We start from the raw sequence: 25,813 nt of genomic DNA on the forward strand, positions 1-25,813 counted from the left end.
TGACTTGAACACAATTCAGAAGGACAGAATGTGTGGTGCACACAGTATTTCATTAAAATACCTTCATAATTAATCTCTCAGCACTTCAAACTCAAGACGGGCATGAAGTAATAATAGAAAAGCAAAGGTGAGTGAACCTCTGACTGTTACAGTTGTGTTTATACAGCTTTAGTGAAAAACTAATATGAAGTTTCTCAACGGGATGTTGGAAGAGGCACAAGGCTCTAGATTACTCCGATCAGACTTACACTTACACGACAGAAGACTCAAATTGCTTCCCATCTTCCCAATCCAACTGTAATTAAAAACAGCAACAGTGCAATGATAAGGTTTATTTCAACATTTCACAGAAAAGGTGTTTTTTGGACAACCTACAAAGTGTCATACAGATCTGCTGTCGACACTGATAGTGGCTGTAAGTGCACATCTATGCGAGTTAACTCTCTTTCTCATAAATTATATATATATATATATATATATATATATATATATATATATATATGTAATATATGTATGCATGTGGGTTGTTAACCTACAGATGAACATTCCTCTGCCATGACTCAGAGCATCTCTCTGGCATGAACTGAGCGAGCAGTTGTGTCAAAGAGCTGAATACCTGGAGGAGGCTTTTTGGACATCCAACACATGCTCATCCTCACCAGCAAAGGCTTCGGATCTCAGAAGAACCAACGTTGGATTGTTTTGCATAAAAATAGATTAAAAATAAATAGATTTGATGAATTAGAATAATGTTTTATTTGCTCTTTCTTTAGAAGATCATCTATGTTCTATGTTCAAAATGTAGCCTGATTTTTGCATAAAAGTCTCTTTTGACAAACATCAAGGTTAATCTGGTCTCTTATTTTGTGAGAAATACAGTATCTCACACAATGTGATCTGTCGTATGCTTCACATTTTGGCAAATGTAGTCAGAAAGATATGAGTATTATTGTACGTTGAACAAAACTTTAGTGTTGAGGCTTTTGTGATCCAGAACATTTTGAACTTTTCCCCGCAAACCAAAAGATATATTAAAATGGCTTCTATTCTCCCGGAGACAAGTAAGTCCTTGGAAGTTCTTCATTGTCTTTGCTCCATGTCACACTGAACCCTGCAGGACCTCATTATAGCTAATCGTCCATCTGTCCACCCCTCAAGGGCCGGCCAATGTTCCCTCCTGGTCACTTGGCTTCCAATGGAAATGCCAAGAAGACAGTTTTTTGGACATGCTTGCTGGCTTGTGGTTTGTCAAAGCATGAGATTACAACACAGTGGGGTCAACAGCCTTTTTGCTTCTTGGAATCCTGAAATTGCCACATGGATGTCGAACAGACACGAGTTCATTCATCTCAGATCCCGCTCCCTGAGATCTGGCAGACTGTGAAAGGCCGCATCTGCTTGAATTCTCAGCGTGGAACATGGTAAAGCCTTTGTGTTCATCTTTTGTTTTTCAGAACTGGTTTCATTTTAAATAAGTACTCACTACTTCTTGTGCTGGTTAGTGATTCTGAATGATAATTACAGTAGAATTATTACTGTCTAGGTCAATAAAATGAATGAAGTACCTGATTTAACACAAGAATTCAATGAAATTGGGTGTGCACCATCCTAAAAAATGTTATAAAAAATAAATTTGGATTCATTTAATCGTTTAGCAAATATGTTCCAAAATGTGTTTGGGTGTGGTCCATAATGACTAATCGGCCTGTATCTTGTCAGCACAAAGTTTAAAGTTCCCAAAACTTTGCACACATGGACTACAAGACATTATGAGGAAACGCAATTTCTGAATAATGAGCCATTTATTTCAAATGCAAATAATAAATGGACACTGTGATATTAATGTTGTCCATTAGAAAGGAAATCCTTTTAAGTGTAAGCATTTTGCATTAATGTTAATGGATGAAAGTTTCCTGATTTTCTTTGTGAAGTTTAGGAACTTGTGCATTCTCTAAACGGTTTCATCCAAGTCTACTTACAGTATCAGTGGAGATTCAAGATTGTTGACTTTGCCGTGAAACACATAACATTGGGAAAGATACATTTGAGTAGCTTGTCAAACTACACTTTTTGAGTTGTCTCCCCAACTCTGATCCGAGGAGGTCTCCAACATCTGCTTTACTGGCAGTGTGCTTCAGCTTAAATCTGCTCTTCTAGCAGTTCTTCCACTTTAGCTCAAGTGCTCGAGTTTATTTTGCGTACTGACAGATTTTTTTTTTCTCTGAAGATTATGGCTCTATAACATCCCTGCGGCAAAAGATCACAAGTTTTAAGTAACCATGCTTTTAATAATCCATTTCCTGCCCCCTGACGATTCAGTCGATTTCTAGAGTCTATCTTCCATGGTGCCCTTCTTTCCTCATGTAGCTGCCGTTTCACTTCTCTGTGGTCAAATCTCCAAGGATGATAAACTCTTTCCTTTTGCTATCAGCATTCTACACCTTTATTATCTTCATTTTGGTGCATGAGCCATTTAATTTGTCGCACAGAGCATCTGTAGACGTGCGTTATGGTGGAGCACGTTGCAAGCTGCAAACAGATGTTCTGGGAAAAGCTGTAGGCCTCTTCCATTCAGCTCATCAGAGATGATCAGAGGTACCTGGTTGCCTCATAAACCAAAACCTGCACAGAATATGTGCTGTTATATTAACTCTTTCTCCACTAGAGTGTCTTTGTTAAGTTGCCAGTCAGCGCCAGCATTTTTGATCAATTTCATAATCCTTTCATGGCCCTCAGAATATTTTGTGGAATATCTGAACATACAATAAAAGAAAGAACAGAGCAGAAAAACAAAACATTTTGAACAAAACAGTATAAGAAAAATGTGCTTTTTGTCAGACTACACCCTACTGCATCACAGTGAAAACATAGGTTTGCTTGAAAATTCTGTCAATGGAGGGAAGTGTTGTGTCATAAATGACAGAAAATTTCGTCAACAGCATGGGAAAGAATTAAATATTTTTTTTTTACGTTTTATTGGCTTTCTTGTAAGCAAAATGTCCAAACTTCATAAAACTTGGCACACATGAACAACAGGACATTATGAGGAAACGTGCCAAATTGCATAATTTTCCAACGCTTCGGGTGAAAACCGCAACATTTTCCAATTCTTTGGGTGGAAACCGCAATTTGTGATCAATGAGCCATTTATTTCAAATGTGAATAATAGATGGATGCTATAATAGTAATGTTGTCCATTAGATAGGAAATCCTTTCAAGTCTAAGCAGTTTGGATCAACGTAAATTGCTGAAAGTTTACTGATTTCTTTTTAGAAGTAACTTTTCCCTTCGGCAACTAACATGTGTTCTTGTAAGCTGTTTCTTCAAACCCTGTAGCTTACAGTACACTCTAAAAAAAGTGCTATATAGCACTAAAAGTGAGTCTTGGCTCAGGGGGGAACCACTTTTGGTGCTATGTAGCAGCACCATATCCTTAAAGGTGCTCTTCAGCAACTTTGTCAAATGGTTCTATGTAGAACCCATAAGAGGTGCATTTTATTTCTTCAACAAAAATGGTGCTAAACCAACAGTGGTTCTTTGGCTCATGAAGAACCTTTAAAGGGGCTTAACAAGTTCTGTATACAGTAGCGGTGCTATATAGCATCTCAGTCATCCCAAAGAACCAGTGAAGAACTGCTGAAGAACCACTGAAGCACCAAGATTTGGTACTATACAGCACTTAAAGTGGTTCCCCTGTGATTACGAGCCAAAGAATCACTTTTAGTACTAGATAGAACCATTTTTTTAGAGTGTATCAATGGAGTTTCATGATTCTTGCAGTAAAAACTGCATTTATTGGCTTTCTTAAAAATTGGTTTGCCATAAAAAAGCATGCGCTTGTGGATACTACACATGCTCTGAGATATGTATGAAGAATGTGGAATAATACATCATAAAATCGAGCTTGAAGCTAGGCTACTTGCTTAGAGTATTAGGCACACATATGATATACAGTCATATGGACACAGTACTTACTCTGTGACTCATGGGAATAACCCTTCACCTCGCTTCAGGAGCCTGGTTTCGTATTCCACATCCTCATAATGGATCGATAAACATCCAGATCATATTTAAACCTCTTTTATAGACTCCAAAGTGAACCAGGTCACAAACAGACGCATACCTGGACAGACTGTTTTAAAACCCCAGCCAAAGCTATAAGGGGTATTTCTTCAGTTCGTTGAGTTCATGCGAGTCCATTAACAGACTGACACTTAAGTGTGTCTCTGAAAGTTGATAATCAGCCGTGGGCCTCATCATCACAGCTATTGATTCAGTCAGTGACAGCGACACCCAGCGTTAGCCAATACTGTCACAAACCTGGATTAAAATGCACTCAGTGTAATTTCATGGGTGGGTTCCCTTTCACCCCTCGGCTGTGAGTTTCTCAAATAATACTGATCAGTCTTTCCGTACATGCTCATTTATCACTCAAGCACCTCCTGGTCAGCAGGACTGTCCATTCAGATATACATAACAACTGCACATCACTTTAGTTTGTTTTGACATTAGTAGCTGTGCAGTGTGTATTTATTGTCCCTTTGAGGGCAATTTTTTTTATTGCATTATCAAACAAAAGGACGATACAAACGAATAAGAATAATACAATTATACATAAAGGTAAAAAATACAATAATAATGACATGCATATAATAAAAATAAAATATGCAAAATATATTAATAAGAAAAACTAAAACATTTATTTTTGTTTTACTGTGAATAAAGTGCCTAACAAGCTGAAAAATAAAATAGCCTATAAAAAAGTGTGATATTAAAGAACAAAAGGTAATTATATATTATATATTATATATATATATATATATATATATATATATATATATATATATATATAAAATAAAACCTCTATAATGAAAATATCTTATGTATTTTGAATATAATAATCATCAATAGCGATATGTCTCTCTCGGTCTCTCTCTCTCTTTTAAGAAACGGTCGGGTCATATAGACAGTGATGCTCAGACACAGTGGAGCGCCTGGATGGAGGCTTCGTCGCAGTGTGCAGCGTTCATTCCTGACGTGTCTGTCTACATCTGAACCAACCCACAGGACTGGACGGACGGGGGCTATATAACTTACGACCCGACACTTTATCTGATATGGATACGCACGCCGTGCTGCATTAATTAAAGAGGGGGACATTTTAGTGATGCCAGCATCCAGAGAGCATCTGTGTTGCCGTTACCAGCGCGCGTGGTGAAGTTGGATTGCGGATCGCTTATTGTATCGAGCTTGAAACACGATCTGAGCCGCTTTGACACCGCGGATGTGTGTTGTGTTGTGAATGGATGTGAGGACATTCATCGAGCGATGCGTTTCTGTTGTCTATAACACCTTATGGGGATGCATGTAAATAAATGACAGTAGTTATAAGCGGTATCATCACGCTTGTTTTAGCTAAATTGCGCTGATTCGACTGGAGGATACGGACAATGAATTGACGATACTCTCGCAACTACGGAGTTATTTCGGTGAAGAGGACTTCGAAGCTAATATATCTGTAAGAATTCGTACTATTGGAGTTGAGTTCTTCAAACTGTTCTTTTATCGCTAATTTGAGTAGCCGAAAGGCGCTTAATGTGGTAATATCAAACGACACCGGTTTTATTCAAGTCGAAAATGTTATTTAATGTGACCAAATAAACCTGAATACATCTTAGATCAACAAAACTTCAAGGGTTAGATCGGGTTGAATATCTCCCATTTCACTTTACAGAGCAAAAACTTGCTGGAACGCTGGATGACCATTGGTGAAGATGTTGCATGGATTGTTGTAACTGCTTTCTACTGTCTACCAGGTTCATCGATGCACTTGCTTGACCATCTGAGGGCGTGAACTTCCTCCAGTCTTCTATATATCAGCCCCTGCTTCATTCAAAGACCTTCTAAACTTCAAGAACCATGGATATTAAAACCGAGTCTGATGACAACCTGGACTGTAGGCAGCCCGCACCACTTGAAGTTTTTGCCAGCAGGTCCACGCTCCATGGCATCTCACACATGTTCAGTTATGAACGCCAGTACATCAAACGATCCCTCTGGATCATCTTTTTCTTGGGGTCTTTTTCGTTCCTGGTGCTTGTTTGCGCTGACCGCATCAAGTTTTACTTTCAGTATCCTCATGTCACCAAGCTGGACGAGGTCACAGCACCAATGATGGCGTTTCCTGCCATCACCTTCTGCAACCTGAACTCTTTCCGCTTCGGCCGCGTGACGCGTAACGACCTGTACCACGCGGGCGAGCTGCTCGCGCTATTAAATGGCAGGTGAGTTCTGTACAACATTTTATATGGAGAAAATTAAAAGAAAATTACTCAGATTTTACTCAGAATTGTTTGTGTTTTGACACAGAAATTCGTATTCGCGTTGTTTTTATCCATGACGGACAAGGCTACCACACCACTACATTATCTCATCAGTGTTTACAACAATATTGATAGTTTCAAAATTCAATTCAGAGAACATGTGAAAAGTTTTTTACTTTACACATAAACTCATATGCTGATTCCAAAAGAATATTGCACCATGATCCCAGAATTTGTCATTATTATTAAAGGATTAGTTCACTTTGAAATAAAAAATACCCCATGACTTACTTACCCTCAAGCCATCCTAGGTGTATATGACTTTCTTCTTTCAGATGAGTACAGTCAGAGTTATATTAATAATCACCCTGATGCTCCTAAGCTTTATAATGGCAGTGCGCGGAAACCACCTTTTTGAAGCTCAAAAAAGTCCATCCAGTGTGCATCCATCCATTATAAACGTACTCCACACGGCTCCGGGGGGTTAATAAAGGCCTTCTGAAGCAAAGTGATGCGTTTGTGTAAGAAAAATATCCATATTTAACACATTATAAAGTAAAATAACTAGCTTCCACCTTCTGTATTCAACTTAAGAAGAAAGTGCAACTCCTCTCGCAGTTCAAAACGCTTACGCTACGTCCTACGCCAACTTATGAAACAAGTGTAACTGACTTGACATCAGTTACACTTTCTTCTTAAGTTGAATACGGAAAGCGATCTGGCTGAAGCTAGATATTTTACATAAAGTGTTAAATATATATATATTTTTTTCAGAAATGCATTGCTCAAGGACCTGCTAACATTACTATGAAGTGGTTAAAGGTTATATACATACTTTAATATGATGCAAAGTTTAAAGAATCATATATTTTATATTTGTGAACTGGGCTGTTGTTTAATTACATTTGATAAGGTTTGTCTCAACACTGTCTGAACACTTATAGAATGTCTGAGAAAGAACTTTTAAGAAACAGTTTATCCTTTTTTGCTATTCCATTTTTGAGCTGAATTTCTGAGGCTTTGTGAAAGATTCAGTATTTTTCTTTGAGGACTTTAAAGGTTATGTTTTTGAAAACAGAAAACATCTTTTGTTGTTGACAGAGACAAACGATATCTGTTTTATCTCAAGGTTTATGTCAGTACGATTTTCTAAAGTCTGACTATTGTGTGTCAGAATTTGACTCATCACACACTAAATGTAATTCAGTCTGAATCTGTATTTAGGCTTTGATGGGAGTTGAAAATGTAAGCTGTAAACATTGTGCCTCATTGAAAATGAGAGGCGAGTTAGAGTGTTGACTTGCCTGTCTTTAAATGAAAAATGATTTGGTCCCCTCAGGTGTTAAAAGCCCCGGCGAGGGCTGAAGTGAATCATCATTGATTCGATGTAACTGATAACACCATGTGTTGTGCTTGTGGCGAATGTGCAGCCATTAGAGAAGCAGAAGTTCTGCTCAGAGTCTGGATTCTTCTCTCAGGACTGTGATTGTCACTCTGCGGTCGGAGCCGATCCAGAACTCATTGAACACATCAGTGTCTCCATTGGCAGTACAATCTGTCTCATCGCTTTTCAATAACAACACATTTGGTAGGAATGAATAATTGATGCCGAGTTTAGATTTTCGTTGAAAAGTCACGCTCGACTAATATTCGCTTTGCCAGATTACTTTTTGGACGTATATTGCATCTGAAGGCTTTCTGGAGTGATGTTTATCTTTGGATAAACAGCTTATATGTCAATGCCAGAATGAAACAACATGCCTGAACGTTGACATATTGGTTTGGTCTGTTCATATAAGCATTTAGATGTCTAAAATGTGCCAAGTCTAGGGTCAAAGTAAACACATGGATGCAAGAGGGACTTTCTGCTTTTGATTTTGGCGTCTTGGTAAATTTCAGTACAGTTGTTGAGATGTCTTGTGGAGACATATTACAGTTTTTTTCAATTGCTAACAAGCGTTTAGCAATACTTAAAGTACTTTTTCTAAACTCTTAACACAGCAACACACAAACATCACACAATTAGCCAAATAGTTAATTTTCTGCCCAAAACCATATTTTGTTATATAAACACAAACTCCACATTTCAAAACGGTAAAAACCTTTTTCAACATATACTAACTCTATCAAAACACAGCAAACCTGATTCAAAATCGAGTCGTTCTGTCAAAACATAGCACTAGTTTTCTATTCAACATGAACATATCGTCAATCAAAGCGCAATGAAATACTAACAGTTGATGGCATTACGAAAACTGCATTACTTGTCATGTTTCAGTTCTAACTGGAGAAAATATGAAATCCATAGTTTTTATAATTCAGTTTCCTTTTACTGTAGTAAAAGTATAATGCATGTAAGCCATTCTACATTTTTGGTTGAGTGTTGAATGTGTTCATTCTTGGCAACAAAAGTGAGTCGTTATTTTATAGAATGTGCAGTAGAAAAAGAGAAGAAGAAAGTAACAGAATTGCTCAGGGCAGCTACTGGTCAGATGAGTCCCCTATGCAGAACTTCAGTTGGCCCCTTGGTTGAAATCTTTCTCTGGGGGTGTGTGGGGTGTTGATGGTGGGATGGTGTCCCCTTGGTAGTTAGTGCCCTACGCAGACCACATATTCTGCATATATGGAACAGTGGTAGTGGAATCGTTGTAGTAAAAGCTTTACATGAAGCTTTTACTGAAATGAAAACATGAAATTGCTGCCATTGATCAACAACAAATCCAACATACATGGCCTTTGGTTACTGTTGAAGCTTTTTTCCATCACAGAATAAAAAAAGTATAAAAGGTAATTGTGACTTTTTATCTCTCAATTCTATTTTTTTTTTTTTTTTTTTTTTTTTTTTTTTTTATCTTGCAATTGTGAATATACATCTCACAATTCTGACTTTTTCCCCTCAGAATTGTGATATATAAACTATAGGAATTGAGTTTAAAAAGTCAGAATTGTGAGATAAAATAATTACAAAAATGTGAGATAAAATAATTGACATAATTACCTTTTTTATTTTCTATTCATGGCAGAAATAAGCTTTCATAGGTTCCACGTGTAAGTGAAAAAAAACAGAGATGCACAATCCAGCACACATTCTTCCTCCTCTCCCATACCTCTTCTTCTCACTTGTCCTGATCCAACTTCTCCTTTCCTCCTTCATCTATTCTTCTCCCTTACCCAGATATTATTTCCTCTCTGCTCCTCTGTGTTGTTCTTCATCCACACTGAACAAATCCGATTCAAAGAGTCCTATTTTACTGTGTATGTCCATGTAATGAAAATAAATTCAACACCTGACTATGCTTCCAACTGAGATTGGAATCTGCTATTTCTCAATATTTCAGTGATCTGCTAATTAAAAATGCTTATCAATTATTTCAGTATTTGTTTTATATATTTTTTTCAATACTTTTGAGCTGCTGTTGTTGCAGAATTAGAGGTTTTATCCTATATTTAATGATTGGAACATTGGGTCTTCATTTCTGACTTGCTGTGTTTAAGCATTTGCAAATAAGATGAGAAAGATCCATGATTTTGGTATGAGGTAAGCTTACATGAAAAGAAAATCTAAGCATTATAAAAACGTGTTAATTGACTGCATTTTATGTGAAAACGACATGAATTGTGTTAATGGTATGGTCACAACAGACGGATATTCTGCTAAATGTGTTTAGAGTTTTGTAAATGTGACTATAGATTGGACAAAAGTATGTTAGCAATTGAAAAAAACTGTAAGATCTTTTCTCAGAAGAATCATAAGTAAGGGGACTTCAGCAAACATCTCCAGTTGTTCCCTATTTAACCACACTGCTGTCTAGGAGAAACATTTGAGATGTTTGAAAGGTCTCAGTACTTGTGATTTTTTTTTAATACTTTTCAGTGTTAGTTGAGTGAATTATATGACATAGAAGCACAAGGGATTTCTAAGGAAAAATGACTACAGATAGCACATAGCAACCAATCGGGAACCCAATCGCCATGGGAACTGTGAGAGCATCTAGGCAAAGTTTCCACCACTAACTCCTCACTTCCAAACGCAGCCAACAAAGTTACTTAATGACCAATTAGCATACTATCTTTCCTAAACTGTATGCAAATTTAGAGTAAGTGAAATCCAAATCATAGTACGTTGAATAGAGTATGCAGAATCCACCAGATTGTGAACTGCTTTTGGTGCTTGCTTTTTTGGGGGGGCTGATATTACCCAAACCCATTTCTGTTTTTTTAGTTGCAGTCAATTGGTGAGGTATAAAACTAGGGTAAAAATAAATATTAAATGGGACATATTATGAAAGTCTGACCTTTTTCATGTTTAAGTGCTACAGAAAAGCCGTTCAGATTTCGTTCCCCTTGTGATGTAGGAAGGAGATCTTATTATAGCCTAATATGACAGTCCCTCTGTATGTTTCCACCCACAGTGCCGCCATTTTGTTTTTGCAATCGACAACAGTGTACCAGTAACACTGGTCCTGGAGTGCAGCTGTCCTGCACAGTTTAGCTACAGCCTTGATCAAACACACTTGAATGTCTTCAGGATTACTAAAGCTAAGTGAAGGAAGGTGAGTTGGGTCGGAGCAAAACTCTGCAGGATGGCAGCACTCAAGATCGACCGTCCCTGAGCTTGTGATATGTTTCATCTATGTAAACATTATCACTGATCTGTTAAAGGGATAGTTCACCCAAAAATGAAAATTTGATGTTTATCTGCTTATCCCCAGGGCATGATGTAGGTGACTTTATTTCTTCAGTAGAACACAAATGATGATTTTTAACTCCAACCGTTGCAGTCTGTCAATCATATAATGCATGTCAATGGGAACTCCATCTATAAGAGTAAAAAAAACATGCATCGTGATGACACATTGATGTCTTAAGACACGAAACGATCGGTTTGTGCGAGAAACTAAACAGTATTTATATAATTTTTTACCTCTAATACACCACTATGTCCAACTGCCCTCCAAAATACGGTTAGTGAGGTCTGATCGCGCTCTGATGCCGGAAGTGATCGCTTTCGTGTATGTCAATGAATGCAAGAGATCACTTCCGGCATCAGAGTGCATTCAGACCTCTCACACCGCACCGGATGCTCAAGGCAGTTAGGCATAGTGGTGTATTAGAGGTAAAAAATTATATAAATACTATTAGGTTTCTCGCACAAACCAATCGTTTCGTGTCTTAGGACATCAATGTGTCGTCACGAGCCGCAGGGTTTAATTTGGATTTGTCTGTGCATGTTTTTTTGTACTCTCATAGATTTTGTTACCATTGACTTGCATTATACGACTGACAGACGGCAACGGTTGGAGTTAAAAATCATCATTTGTGTTCTACTGAAGAAACAAAGTCACCTACATCTTGGATGCCCTGGGAGTAAGCAGATAAACATCAAATTATCATTTTTGGGTGAACTATCCCTTTAACGGCTATAACAGAAAACATGAGTCTCCATAAACTTCTGGCATCTGAGCCACTAAGGACGCAGTGGTATAATTTTATTTATGAATATAATTTGTATAGATAAATTCATATACCAGTGTATGCAAGTCATTTTACACCAGACTGCTTTGCACACGAGGCTCAGTAAAACAGGATTTGCACAGAAGTTGATTCTCAAAGATGGATCGATACCAACTGTTCATGATCCAGTCTCACATATATATTGTGATGTTTGCAAATTGTCTTTCTGAATGTTTCATCAGCACGCTGCTAATGTACTGTTAAATGTGGCTAGCTACCATCGTTTCTTACTGTATTCACGGAGACCAGAGCCACGTCGTTATTTTCATTTTTAACCCAAAATGAAACACTGCAAAAAATGCTGTTCTTACTTAGAGTTTTTGTCTTGTTTCTTGTCAAAATATCTTAAAGATCTTAAATCAAGAAGCATTTTCTTGACAAGTAAAAATTATTTTCTTGTTTTCAGGAAAAATAAGTAGACAAAAATTCTAAGTGAGAACAGCATTTTTTGCAGTGAAACGCTTGCAGTCTGTATAATTCATAAGCGTATCTACATTCTTATTGAATCTCTCCAACAGTGTGTATCATTAACGTTATCAAACTCATTCAGAATCGAATGTTAGCAAACATCAGTTTGTAATGATCCAGTTTGAGCATTATATTTGCTGTGTGAGCTTCTCCTGTATTGTTTATGCCTCAGTGTATTGGGATCGGGGGCGGGGAGCACAAACTCATTTGCATTTAAAGGTACACACACCAAATCAGGGCATTTTTTTTAACCTCCACCCAAAAATAGGCAGTTAAAAGATGGTACTATAAAAAATTACATGGGGTATTTTGAGCTAAAACTTCACAGACACATTCTGGGGACACCTGAGACTTATATTACATCTTGTAAAAAGGGGCATAATAGGTCACCTTTAAGGCAGCGAATTTAGCAAGGCTTACATTTAAACACAAACCAAAAAGATTGTATGTGTTATCAAGCATCCCAATACATTACAATATGCTCAAAACACACTTTAACGTCAATGGTAAAGTATGTATTTTCATTCTTAAGTATGCAAATTGGGATTCAACCAGCCTAAGCTGCAATATTCATGCTATTGTTTGAAGAGCTAACACTGCTCTTGATGTGGCCTCGAGTAAGATGCAGTGACAGCTCAGGCCGATAGTTATCGTGGCGTGACAGGCAGAACTTTCCTGCTTTATTCTCTCTGGGATTCATTAGCAGATGTCATCACGGCTCCATTGAGTCTATTAGAGAAGCTTCACTGACGATCACTTCACATTCACAAGCAAAGTAAAAGTGATGCTCTTAAATTTAATATGGCCTGAGCCCACCGTACTTTAGTCTGTCACATCTGAGTGGCATTATATGTTAATGATCGCAGATACACTTTACATAAGAATAGCCTAGATTATCTGTGGAAAAAAATTACTTTTGTTTTAAATCTTTTTCTATTTTTTGAAAAACTGCAACCATAAGTATGAGTACTAGTAATTGTTATGGGTAATCTTTGTTTTTAGTTGGGTTTTTCATGTGTTTAGTTCAGTTTCCTGTGTTTGTTAGTTTCCATTTTTTTGTTTTTTTAATTATCATGCTCACCTGTTATTCATTTTGTTGATTGGTTTGTTTGTGTATTTAAGCTCTGCGTGTGTTTTTTCAGTTCATTGTCTGTTCTCGTCGCTTTTACTCGGTTACATGTTGATTATCAAGAGTGTTTTGTTTTGAGTTTTATGTTAATCTTAGCTTAACAATTAGATTCTGCTGTTTTCTCATCTTTGACAGTAATGACAGTTATAGTGATGCTGTATTTGTTAAGCGGTGCAGTGTAGTGAGGTCGTGATTATTGTCTAATTGCAGCTATTTCGAAACATTTGTCTCCATACTGCATACTATATATTTTTTAAATAGTAAAAACTGTACAATATCTACAGTGTAGTGTGCAGTATTGTAGTTGTCATGTGACCTGGAATTCAGTGAGTGACATTTGGAGTATCTAATTCTCATCAGTTCTCTTTTTATCACATTTTAAGATCTTTTAAAGACACTAACTCATCTTCAAAGAATGTTTGATCTGTGTCATCTTCACGAGGCTGGAATGATATCAGTTGATCTGCATTTCTTTCAGATTTTGGCTCTGTTTCAGATGTCTTATTGTTGAGGTTAAATGCTCAGAGCATTTCAATGTATTTATTTATTTGTTTGCTGACACACAATTAACATAACACCCAAGTTAATTTCTGCTTATTTTATTGCTAAATCAGTTCTATCCACATGCCAAGTGGAATATTTAACAGGTGAATGCTTAATGCAGACAGCCTTGATGGAGCAGCTTTGAATATTGAAAAGTTCAGAGAATAAAAGGGAAAGAGAATATGTGAAATGACTAGAGCGTGTAGAGACAGAAAGAGGACAGATTGCATGTTCAAGCTTCAGAGAAAGTCTAGGGTCTGTAAGACCCTAATCATTCTTTATGCAAATACGTGAGTGCAAATGCTTTTGCCTATGCTAGCTCAAATGCACATCATGTTGTGTTTTGAAATTTATTACACTGCAATTTGTAACTCAACTCAAGTGCGTTTTCAGTGATGCCACAAGGGATGCAATATTAGCATAAACAACTTTTTCTACTGTCTTCTACTTTTCTTTTTCAGCTCAAGAGTTTGTTCAGTTGACATTCTTACTGAGCAAGTTAGTCAAAGTCAGTAAAACTGTTGACATGTTCATATCCAGCTGTTAGAATAATAAGAACGCTACCGCACTCGCAGAGCCATCTGATTGGCCATCTGATTTCCTGATTGGAATTTAATTCGGCTTGGAGTTTGAGGCTGAGTAACATTTGATTGTTGAAAGAATTATTTATTTTGCCATGCGATGGCACCGCACATTATTAATGTATATTAATGTATTTAAATATAATAATCAACACTCAAATAAAAAAAAAAAAAAACATGTAATTTGCACATAAGGCAGGTATTGCATTAATTGCTAAATCTTATTACAAAATGATTTTTCAATTATTTTTCTACTCCAGTTCATTTTTTAAAATATAGTCATTTTCATGACAAATTTATTTAAACAAATAAAATAATTAAGACATAACTAACAGGTGAATATAATGAATACCTAAGATAATTATATGGATATAAAGTTAGAATAGATATAAAGGTAATATAGTGCATTTATTTAGTGAAATGCTCCCCTCTAGAGTTCATTTCTCCAGTGAACTAACATGCTGTGGACACTAAATGACTTGCCTGAGGTAAATGTAATGCTATGTGAGATGTTATTCTCAGGCTGTTTTGTTGATGTCTTTCTGCGGTTGAAACACTGGTTGAGAGATTACATGTGAACATATCTATTAGGGGTGGGAGAAAAAAAATCAATGCATTGCAATTCTCTCACCAACGATTCTGGATTGATTCTGAGAATTTCAGTTACTTTGTGGTTAAATGCTTTTATGATGCGAAATTAATGTAAACAGTCAGTTATGTCTTAAGGGATTAAACAGAGAGAACAAAAACATCTTACATTTCAAAAGAGATCTGTGCATTAGCTTTGAATGCAGCTTATTAGGCTATTTGTTTATATGTTTTGAAGCTGTTAATATGTTTAGAAATTTTGAATTAATTTAATTTTCCCTATTTGTAAATATTTAAAGATACTTTATGATTACATACAGAAACATACAGCATGAACAGAAATGTGACATCCGTATAGTTGCCCATACTGTTAAAGTTTGGGACGAATACATGTACCGTTTCAACCAATATATATATATATATATATATATATATATATATATATATATATATATATATATATATATATATATATATATGTATACAGTGGGTACGGAAAGTATTCAGACCCCCTTAAATTTTTCACTCTTTGTTATATTGCAGCCATTTGCTAAAATCTTTTAAGTTCATTTTTTTCCTCATTAATGTACACACAGCACCCCATATTGACAGAAAAACACAGAATTGTTGACATTTTTGAGGATTTATTAAAAAAGAACAACTGAAATATCACATGGTTCTAAGTATTCAGACCCTTTGCTGTGACACTCATATATTTAACTTAGGTGCTGTCCATTTCTTCTGATCATCCTTGAGATGGTTCTACACCTTCATTTGAGTCCAGCTGTGTTTGATTATACTGACTGGACTTGATTAGAAAAGCCACACACCTGTCTATATAAGACCTTACAGCTCACAGTGCATGTCAGAGCAAATGAGAATCATGAGGTCAAAGGAACTGCCTGAAGAGCTCAGAGACAGAATTGTGGCAAGGCACAGATCTGGCCAAGGTTACAAAAAAAAATTCTGCTGCACTTAAGATTCCTAAGAGCACAGTGGCCTCCATAATCCTTAAATGGAAGACGTTTGGGATGACCAGAACCCTTCCTAGAGCTGGCCGTCCGGCCAAACTGAGCTATCGGGGGAGAAGAGCCTTGCTGAGAGAGGTAAAGAAGAACTCAAAGATCACTGTGGCTGAGCTCCAGAGATGCAGTCGGGAGATGGGAGAAAGTTGTAGAAAGTCAACCATCACTGCAGCCCTCCACCAGTCGGGGCTTTATGGCAGAGTGGCCCGACGGAAGCCTCTCCTCAGTGCAAGACACATGAAAGCCCGCATGGAGTTTGCCAAGATGGTGAGAAATAAGATTCTCTGGTCAGAACTTTTTGGCCTTAATTCTAAGCGGTATATGTGGAGAAAACCAGGCACTGCTCATCACCTGTCCAATACAGTCCCAACAGTGAAGCATGGTGGTGGCAGCATCATGCTGTGGGGGTGTATTTCAGCTGCAGGGACAGGACGACTGGTTGCAATCGAGGGAAAGATGCGGCCAAGTACAGGGATATCCTGGACAAAAACCTTCTCCAGAGTGCTCAGGACCTCAGACTGGGCCGAAGGTTTACCTTCCAACAAGACAATGACCCTAAGCACACAGCTAAAATAACGAAGGAGTGGCTTCACAACAACTCCGTGACTGTTCTTGAATGGCCCAGCCAGAGCCCTGACTAAAAATGGTTGTCCACCAACGTTTACCATCCAACCTGATAGAACTGGAGAGGATCTGCAAGGAGGAATGGCAGAGGATCCCCACATCCAGGTGTGAAAAACTTTCCCAAAAAGACTCACGGCTGTATTAGATCAAAAGGGTGCTTCTACTAAATACTGAGCAAAGGGTCTGAATACTAAGGACCATGTGATATTTCAGTTTTTCTTTTTTAAGAAATCCTCAAAAATGTCAACAATTCTGTGTTTTTCTGTCAATATGGGGTGCTGTGTGTACATTAATGAGGAAAAAAAATGAACTTAAATGATTTTAGCAAATGGCTGCAATATAACAAAGAGTGAAAAATTTAAGGGGGTCTGAATACTTTCCGTACCCACTGTATATATATTTACAACAGTTCCCTGTTGTAAAGTTCATTAGTTATGAAATGAGTTCAGTTCAGCAATTCAGTTCTCATCCAGTCAGTATCAGATCAATAATATTGTCTATTAAGTGTCCCCAACTGAGCAGGCCAGAGGCGACTTTGGCAAGAAACCCAAACTCCATCAGGCGACAGAATGGAAAAAAAACCTTGCGAGAAACCAGGCTCAGTCAGTGTAATTTTTTTGCGATTTGCATGAAAAATAAAAACACATCATAGAAAAGAGATGTAAGGTCTATTTTTATACCATCAGCATCTATTTCTCAGTTATTCTTCTGTGCCTGTCTCAGAACTGATGGACAACAGCAGGACACCGTTCGATTCTCTCCATCAGTCTGAACGGTTACAAAATGCCTTTGCAGCTGTGAATCAGTGCGGCCAACGATCTGCGTGACATGAACACATCCACCTGAACACATTCCCACAAACACATCTATGCACATATTCGACTTCACCGGAAGAAAAAAAGCAATTCCCTGTACTGTGCTAGTGGGATATTTTTGGCCTATCGATCCAGTGTTCTGTTTTGCCTGAGGCTCAGTAAGAGAGAACCGCTGTACAACATATTAGAATGTCACTAGAACAATCTCAATTTTCCAGCACAGGAATTGCGAGTGCGACCCCCGCCCGTCAGCATGTTCTCACATTACACACAGCTGGGGGCTTTCCAAAACATCACCTGAAATGTTCTTGTCGACATTGTTTTTAACATGCTAAAACAGTTTTCTATCTACACTCTTAGAAGAAAAGGTTCTATTTTGAACCTTAAAGGGATAGTTCACCAAAAAACATAGTTTAACATTAAATATCTTCTTTTGTGTTCAGCAGAAGAAAGAAACTCATTTTCATTTTTACGTGAACTATCCCTATAAAGCCTTCTTTTAGGCACTTCATGTATAGAACTTTTTAGGAGTTCCCATCATGGGATCATTTTATGGATTTTATTGTAATTAGGGGTTCAAGCACGTAGCGTTGAAACCCTATTGTAATTGTTAAATTTTCCAAAGATCAGCATTCTCCACTAAAAGTGATCGGGCAGACCAAACCGTAAGTCGTAGAGAATTAGGGTGTACTCACACTAGGCGCTCTGAACCGTGCCTGAGTGCGTTTGACTCCCAAAGCCCAGTTCGTTTGACAAGTGTGATCGCTCCGTTCTGTGCCCATGCGTGGTTTGTTTAGCCATCCCTGGTCCGCTTGGAAGAGGTGGGCAAGAGCGCGGTCCAGTTGGGCTCGTATGTATTGTGCCTTTTTTCGCGCACGCCCACGACATTCATACCACATGGTAGAACTATTCATTCTGAGCAACTTTGCCTCTAGGACCACCGCAGTGTATCGGATCGTTCGTTAAATTAATGAATTAAAACATTATACCTTCTTATGCAAGTGCTTAAAGGCCTTGAAACGCTTGTACCCCGATAATTGCTGTTATGTCAACAGCCATTTTATATGATCCAATCAATTTCCTGACGAAATCAAGTCCTGCCCTCCATTGTTTTCCGCTAAATATTTTGTTTACCTCAGAAATGTATCACATTATGTAAGTTAAATGTGTTGTAAGTTAAATGTGTTGATGCCTTTTCAGTTATCATTTCATAAGTGTTTTTGAATTTTCATTCCAATTTTGCATTTTAATTCTAACTTGCAAAATAACAAAGCAAGATAATAACACAAAAAACTTCAGTTGTAACTACTTCTGGTTGTAGTTTAGTGTCCTGTAATGCATTTTACAAGTTTGCAAATATCAAAAATGTGCGCAGTGTGGACATACTACATTGTGCAGAAATAGTATTAAACACTCTTAAAACTCTTAAAAATAAAGGTTCTTTATTGGCATGCCTAAAGAACCTTTAACATCCATGGATCCTTTCCACTGCTCAAAAGTTTCTTTATATTAAGTGGATGAATTTTCTGTAGAGTTTTAAAATGTTCTTCACAATAAGAAAAAAATTAACCAAATAGTCTGGAAAGCAAATATAGTTCTTCTATGGCATTGCTGTGAAAACCCCCTTTATGAAACTTTTATTTCTTAAGCCCTTTGTTTTTTTACACTTATAGTGTACACACCAGTGGCGGCTAGTGCAAAAATGTTTTGGGGGGGTGCAAAAAAAAAAAAAAAAACTATTTAGAAATGCATGAATGAATAGGCTAATTTAACCATTTAACAAGTGATATAATAATGTATCTTTACTGCTTCTCTAAAACATGGAAAATTCAGTATTTAAAGCATGCCATAGGGCTGGGATCTAAAAAAACAAACAAAAAAAAACTGTATTTAATTAAAAAAAAAAGTTATTTCACATCCTGCCCAATATTGTCCTAGAAATAATGTTCATACTGAAGGCTATAAAAACAAACATGAATGTAACTGTCTAGTATATGCTATATTATGTGCAAAAAAGGGGTCGAATCACATTAGGCCTAGGCTATATTCTAAAATTGTAACTAAAAACTAAAATGTTTTTTAAAGCAGAAGTTATATACACTAAACTAAAAATGAAAATAAATAAAAAACAAAAGAACAGACTAATTATTATTATTATTTTGATTACCCTACAACAGTCACTTTACACAGTTACTGCTATCATACAAATACACTTAGTTGTAGGTTCGAAATTCTACATAATGGCATAATTATTATGTTCGCCAAAAAAAACAAAAACAAATTTTCAACAACAAATATTTTTAGCAAAATGTATTTTACTCAGATTGAACTCCGTCTGTTTGGTGCGCATGCGCGCGGCAGCGCTCGTTCACGGAAGTTTGTGCTTTCTGAAGGCTCGTCCACGCCTGACTGCAAAATGGAAATATTTTCTTGCCTTTCTAACATTTACAGATGGAGAACATGTCTGTGAAATGTAAATTATTCACTGAGGAAATTATTGAATATCACTTCAGCTTAAAAAAAATTATTAATAGAAGTATGTTTGTTTCCACCAATCGTTGCACAAGTTAAGGTTACGTATGATGACGAAAGCACGGTAGTGCGAGCCCTCCCGGAACCCATAGAGAATGCATTGCAGTGCCCGCAGCTCGAAAAAAACATTTTTTGAATGGAAGTCTATGAGAGCTCTCGGGGCAATTCTCGGCCAGACTGAAATCGCCCCAAAAAGATGCGGTACTCCACAGAGCATGACTCAACGCTGATTGGACTATTTCCAGAGGCAGAACAAACAGCCTAGCAGTGACAGCTAGCGTAACTCTGTGGTTGAATGTGATTGAAAAATCCGACCCTTTCTCACTTTGGTGGTGCGTTGCCCTATTGCCCTAATGAAGAAACCGCCCCTGGTACACACACAGTTGAATGCACAGCCTTGGAAAGTGTTCCTTACTTCATTTGACTCGTAGGCGCACACAGGCGTTCGAGTCATGCATAGTTTTGAGCAATCTTTCTTCGCCACAAGTTAGAACCTGTGTAAACATCTTTGTATTCTTTTATGCAAGAGTTGTACAAATGAGCACAATTTATCGTCAACGTAGGCCTCTGTTGTCGCTGTAGCTTGCATGCGTTCCGTTCTATTCTGTTTATGCAGTTTTTCTTTGACTACCTTGTGAATCGACTCCCCCAGAGCATGGTTGCCACCTTGTGGTTAAACTAATTACTACAACAAAAAAAAAAAAATTAAATGCTTATGTGCAACCTGAGCGTACAAAGTACACGTGGTTACAAAAATACGGCTGTGTACATATAGTACGCACGAACACTTCTGATGATGGAATTCACGTCACGCGGAGTGTGCACTGACCCCCGCATACACGTAAAACTACACAAAAAGTGAACTATACTTTGGGCTTTAGAGTGGCTATGCTATTCTGAAGAACTTTCCACTAGAATGCAATTAGTCAATATTATTTTAAATATGTCTTTTCTGATTGGTTGCAGAGGCCTGGCATTTCAAACAACCATTAGACGTGTTTGCACATAAAAAAGCAACTGTGCTCCATGTAACGTCCTGTTGCCATGCGGTTAGAAACTCGTCATGTTGCTGCGAGGCGTAGCGACCAGGAGTCCAGGGGCTTCAGAGGGATTGGAGGGCTGACAAGCGGAAGCAATTAACTCGTGTCTCATAAGCCATGTGATAAACAAGGATTTATCCACATGTAATTAGCACTGTTTGTGAAACCGCGCCGGTTCTGTGTTGATATACAGGCCCCGCTATGCTCACCGGCTCTCTGTCATTTTGAGCCTTTGCATCAGGGAAATGCTCCTGTGATGCTTTGTGCCACTTCACAGCCTGAGAACGGCAACATTAATGCTGGGAGAGTTAAACAGAGCTGGTGGAAGAACAGAACAGGATGGTTTCATGGCTAAAGGGTCATTTGTTGACAGAATTTATGTTTTAAAGCATGGTTAAGTCTAAACAAGCACATGAAAACTAACCAAGTATGTTTTGTTTTAGATAGTCCGATGGTCTGCTGGTTTCTCAGCAGACTATTAACCAGCTAAACCAGCATACTAACCTGCTAACCTAATATTCATTTTCTCCATATAACTCAAACAAGGAACAAAACCAAGAAAGGTAGTAATGATGCTGAGTAAAATGACCACTGAAGATTCTTTTGTTTGTACAATTAAAGTCAATGGGGACAAAAACCAATATGGGATCTCTCTGACCTACATTGTATGGGGAAAAAAAAAAAACTATCCCTGTCTAGCATAAATCAGCTTGAAAATGCATGGCTTTCATGTAAATGCAGATCCTAATTGTTTGTGGGGATTGCACTTTAATATACAGTGTTTACATGCGCTGCATGTGTTTACCGCTATAATGCGCAGCAGCAAGACTGCATAATGGGAGAAATCCCTTCTCGGTTTATTTAAAACATGTTGATAAAATAACAACAACATTGTTGTCCGCTGTTCACTTTAAATCTCTTGGAAGACTTTCAAGAGTTCCCAAACGGTTCGTTCTCAGAGTTAATGCGCAATAACGGCGCATTTGTTGTGGCATGACGTTTAATCAAGCCGTGTCACCTCTCCCGTAATCTGAAAAGTCTGCTTGAGGAAAACTAACGTTTATTCTGTGCGGCGCTGTGAGAGCGATGAGGAAGTTCCTCTGTCGTTTGTTATACCATCTTTGGAAAATTAAAGTGCTTATGGCCCATAATCCAATTGCGGCTTTCCCAACCTCACTTATAGAGCTTCACGCTGATTACTTTAGGGAGTTCTGGCAGGGCAATATTAAAACTTTACACACACACACACACACGCAGAGCAGCTGCCGAGGGAGTAGACACAGCACCATCTTAACTCGGTTGGTCAAATTTCTGGCGGCATCTGCTTCCTGATGGCGTCATCAAGACGTGAGTCTGAATGAAGTTAGCAACTTACAAGATCAGGGGAAGGTGCAGGAGCCTCGAAGAACCATGAATCTCCTCCCAGTATTAAGACAAGACACTACACTACAGGCAAATCTATTGTTTTCTTTGATGCACTGGTCAATTTTGAGATTTTGGGCTATTTTGCTTCAAATAACATGTATTCTTTCAGCATTTCTCTTATTACACTTTATCTGTTTGCATCTGTAGGTTTCAATTACAATATGCATATTTAAAGGCCGCTAGTTTTTTCTCTTACACAGAGTCAGAAATCTCCCCTTCAGCAGCGCTTACATTTTACTTTAATCTGTATTCTGAAAGTTTATAAACATGGAGCCATTTATTATTAGTATTAGTATTTTTCATGGACTGGTAAATCATAATTATGACAATAAGTCGAAATTGTGTCATAAAAAAGTCAAGAATTGTCATAATTTCAACTTTTTATCTCATAATTTTGACTTTTTTTATCATAATTTTGGCTTAAGTCAAAATTTGACTTTTTAATCTTATAATTAAAATTTTTTTTATCTCATAATTGACTTTTTATGTCACAATTTCAGCTTAAGTCATAATTTCAACTTTTCATCTTATAATTATGACTTAAAGCCCCAGTTTCACAGATAAAGCTTAAAGGATTAGTTCTCTTTAAAATGAAAATTACCTCAAGTTTTACTAACACTCAAGCCATCCTAGGTGGATGTATACTTCTTCCTTCTGATGAACACAATCGGTGATATATTAATAAATATCCAGACACATCTGAGCTTTATAATGACAGTGAATTGGACCAACGAGTATGAAAAAGTGCCTCCATGCATCCATCATAAACATACTCCACACGGCTCCGGGGGGTTAATAAAGGCCTTCTGAAGCGAAGCGATGTCAAGTCAAGTAAGATCAAGTCATCTTCATTTATATAGCGCTTTTCACAATACATATTGTTTCAAAGCAGCTTCGCAGTAACTATAGGAAAATTCTCCACCAGACCGTCTTCAACTATTTCAACGTATTCAACATTTCTCACAGTTCAAAATGTTTACGCTACATCCTACGCCTTCCGTATTCAACTTATACGGAAGGTATTATCTAGCGGAAGCTCGATTTTTCTTACACAAACACATCATTTTGCTTCAGAAGGCCTTTATTAACCCCCCTGGAGCCGTGTGGAGTATGTTTATAATGGATGGATGCACTTTCTTCAGCTCATACTCTTTGGTCCCGTTCACTGCCATTACAAAGCTCGGATGCATCAGGATATTTATTAATATATCTCCAATTGTGTACTTCTGAAAGAAGAAAGTCATATACACTGAGGATAGCTTGAGGGTGAGTAAAGTTCGGGGTAATTTTCATTTGAAAACGAACTAATCCTTTAAGCTAAAGTCCTAGACTAAAATATGTCCATGCCATTGTTTTGGCTCAAGATGCACACCAGTAATGTTTTTTTTTCTAGTGTACGTTTATAAAAGCTACTTAAATACCCTAATTGAACTAAGGCATAATCCTGGCTTAGTCTAAGCTGTGTCTGTGAAACCAGGCCAGAATGTCATAATTATGACTTTTTATGCCATAATTATGATTTACCAGAGCATGATTTTTTTTCTTATTGCAAAAATGGGCTTTTATTTATTTTTTTATTATTATTATTTATGGAGTGCAAAAAGAGATCCCACAAAATGAGTGCATATTTAATCAGATAAAGGCTTATTTGTGTACAACATTTCACAACTCTGTACACGAGTAAATCACTCGCATATGCGACTAAATTTTCAAGCTATGCCACTTAATAATGTCTATCGTTAGCCATTGGCTAATATATTGATCGATTTCTCTCGCCAGGGTTTGAGTTAGAAGCAGTAGTTGACTGGAAAATAAACTCTTTGGATGACTAGCTACATGCTAAGCTATCAGTGTTGACGCAAATACTCTCAATTTGAACTCAGTGTCACCCTGCTTTGTAAATAACCATATTTTCAGTCTAACAGAGAGATATAGTGCTCTACTCACGCTCACAGGTAGGCCTCACTTGTGCGAGCGCTAAGCGAACTGCTCCCAGCAGGCATTTAATAAGAGAGCTGTAACAGGCTGCCGGTCGAAATTCAATATTCTCTAAAGGTGAATAAATCACGGATCACAGGTTCGTGCCAGATCTCGATGTGTGCTTACTTAAAGTCGGAAAATATCCAGCCGTCGAAGGAGAGATGGTCAAGCCGGTGGTCTTAAATTGAGTTAACCTTGAGCTGTGGTCCACCTCACAGAGCTGTCCTTCTGCTCTGTGGCTATTATTAGCAAAGCAAGATATAAAAGGTGAGGGTAGCAGGTTCTCTGGTAAGCAGTGGTCACTCTTGCGCTCGCCGGATGAGGATCCAGAGGATATTGCCGCAAATGATGATATTAACCTTAACCTGAACCAGACCACCTGTTATCACCTAAATCCTCCCGGTTTTGAGAGGTGCTAACAGTGTTTCTGGGAGAAGCTGGAAGGAAATCCTCACAGGATCAGGTCCAAGGAACATTTGGAGGTTTTTCAATTTAGTTCTGGCTGTTTGCCACTTTTATCAAGAGCAGAGGTAGAGAGAGCCAGAAACTATTGTGAGCTGGAAACAAACTTGTGTCAGGGTTTTGTCTCAATCTTTCTTCTAATGTTCAATCAGCTATAAAATCGAAAAGTGATTAGTCTTTCCACCAAACTTTAAAAATGTCAAAAGCACCATAAAGTACTGTATGATGGCTTTGAACAGACCAAAATGATCACTTTTGAGGTTTTTAATGTCTAAGTCAAAATTCACTATTTACTTGTTTAATTTATGTTTCTGGTATAGTTGCAAATGTTCCATTTGTTTTTTGTAATATTTTAAAGAAAAAATGGGGAGAAAGTTTATCTTCCATTTTTCTATCAAAATTAAACAACATTTCTTTTCAGGTGATGTCATCAAGCACTCTCGATGAATAAAATCAAGCCCTGCCCCCTAATTTGTTTAGTTACTAACCTGTAGGTAGTTGTTAATTAAAACGGCATGTCAACGAAGTTTCGTGTTGATTATAAAATATGGCTGTCAGATTGGAATTAAAATGATTTGGTTTGAAGGAGAAGATTAACAAGCCACTTATGAAATTCCAGCTAATGAGATCTACTTCAAGCTTGATGAATTCCCCAGCTCATTTACACAGTTTTTCTGACTTGTGAAGATGAACAGCAGGGGTCTCAACAGGAAGAGCTTTTTGTCATGTGATGCCCCTCCCTTACAATAAAAACAATAGCTGTT

General features: G+C 37.5%; 1 protein-coding gene across 2 annotated transcripts in view; it reads left to right on the plus strand.

Annotated features, from left to right (window-relative positions):
* The first annotated feature begins 4,971 nt into the window (after positions 1–4,971).
* The window catches only part of asic1b (acid-sensing (proton-gated) ion channel 1b), a 210,925-nt gene continuing 190,083 nt past the window's right edge, over positions 4,972–25,813 (plus strand). Inside the window, exons 1-2 of one of the 2 annotated variants that reach the window (XM_048182460.1) lie at positions 4,972–5,518; positions 5,817–6,284. In XM_048182460.1, coding sequence (XP_048038417.1) covers positions 5,920–6,284 — 365 coding nt within the window. In that variant the 5' untranslated portion in view covers positions 4,972–5,518; positions 5,817–5,919. Of the gene's footprint in view, positions 6,285–25,813 lie in introns of both variants that reach the window. The other variant, XM_048182459.1, reaches the window with a different exon arrangement.

The sequence above is a fragment of the Megalobrama amblycephala genome, linkage group LG2 (assembly GCF_018812025.1).
Source record: "Megalobrama amblycephala isolate DHTTF-2021 linkage group LG2, ASM1881202v1, whole genome shotgun sequence".
Lineage (NCBI taxonomy): Eukaryota > Metazoa > Chordata > Actinopteri > Cypriniformes > Xenocyprididae > Megalobrama > Megalobrama amblycephala.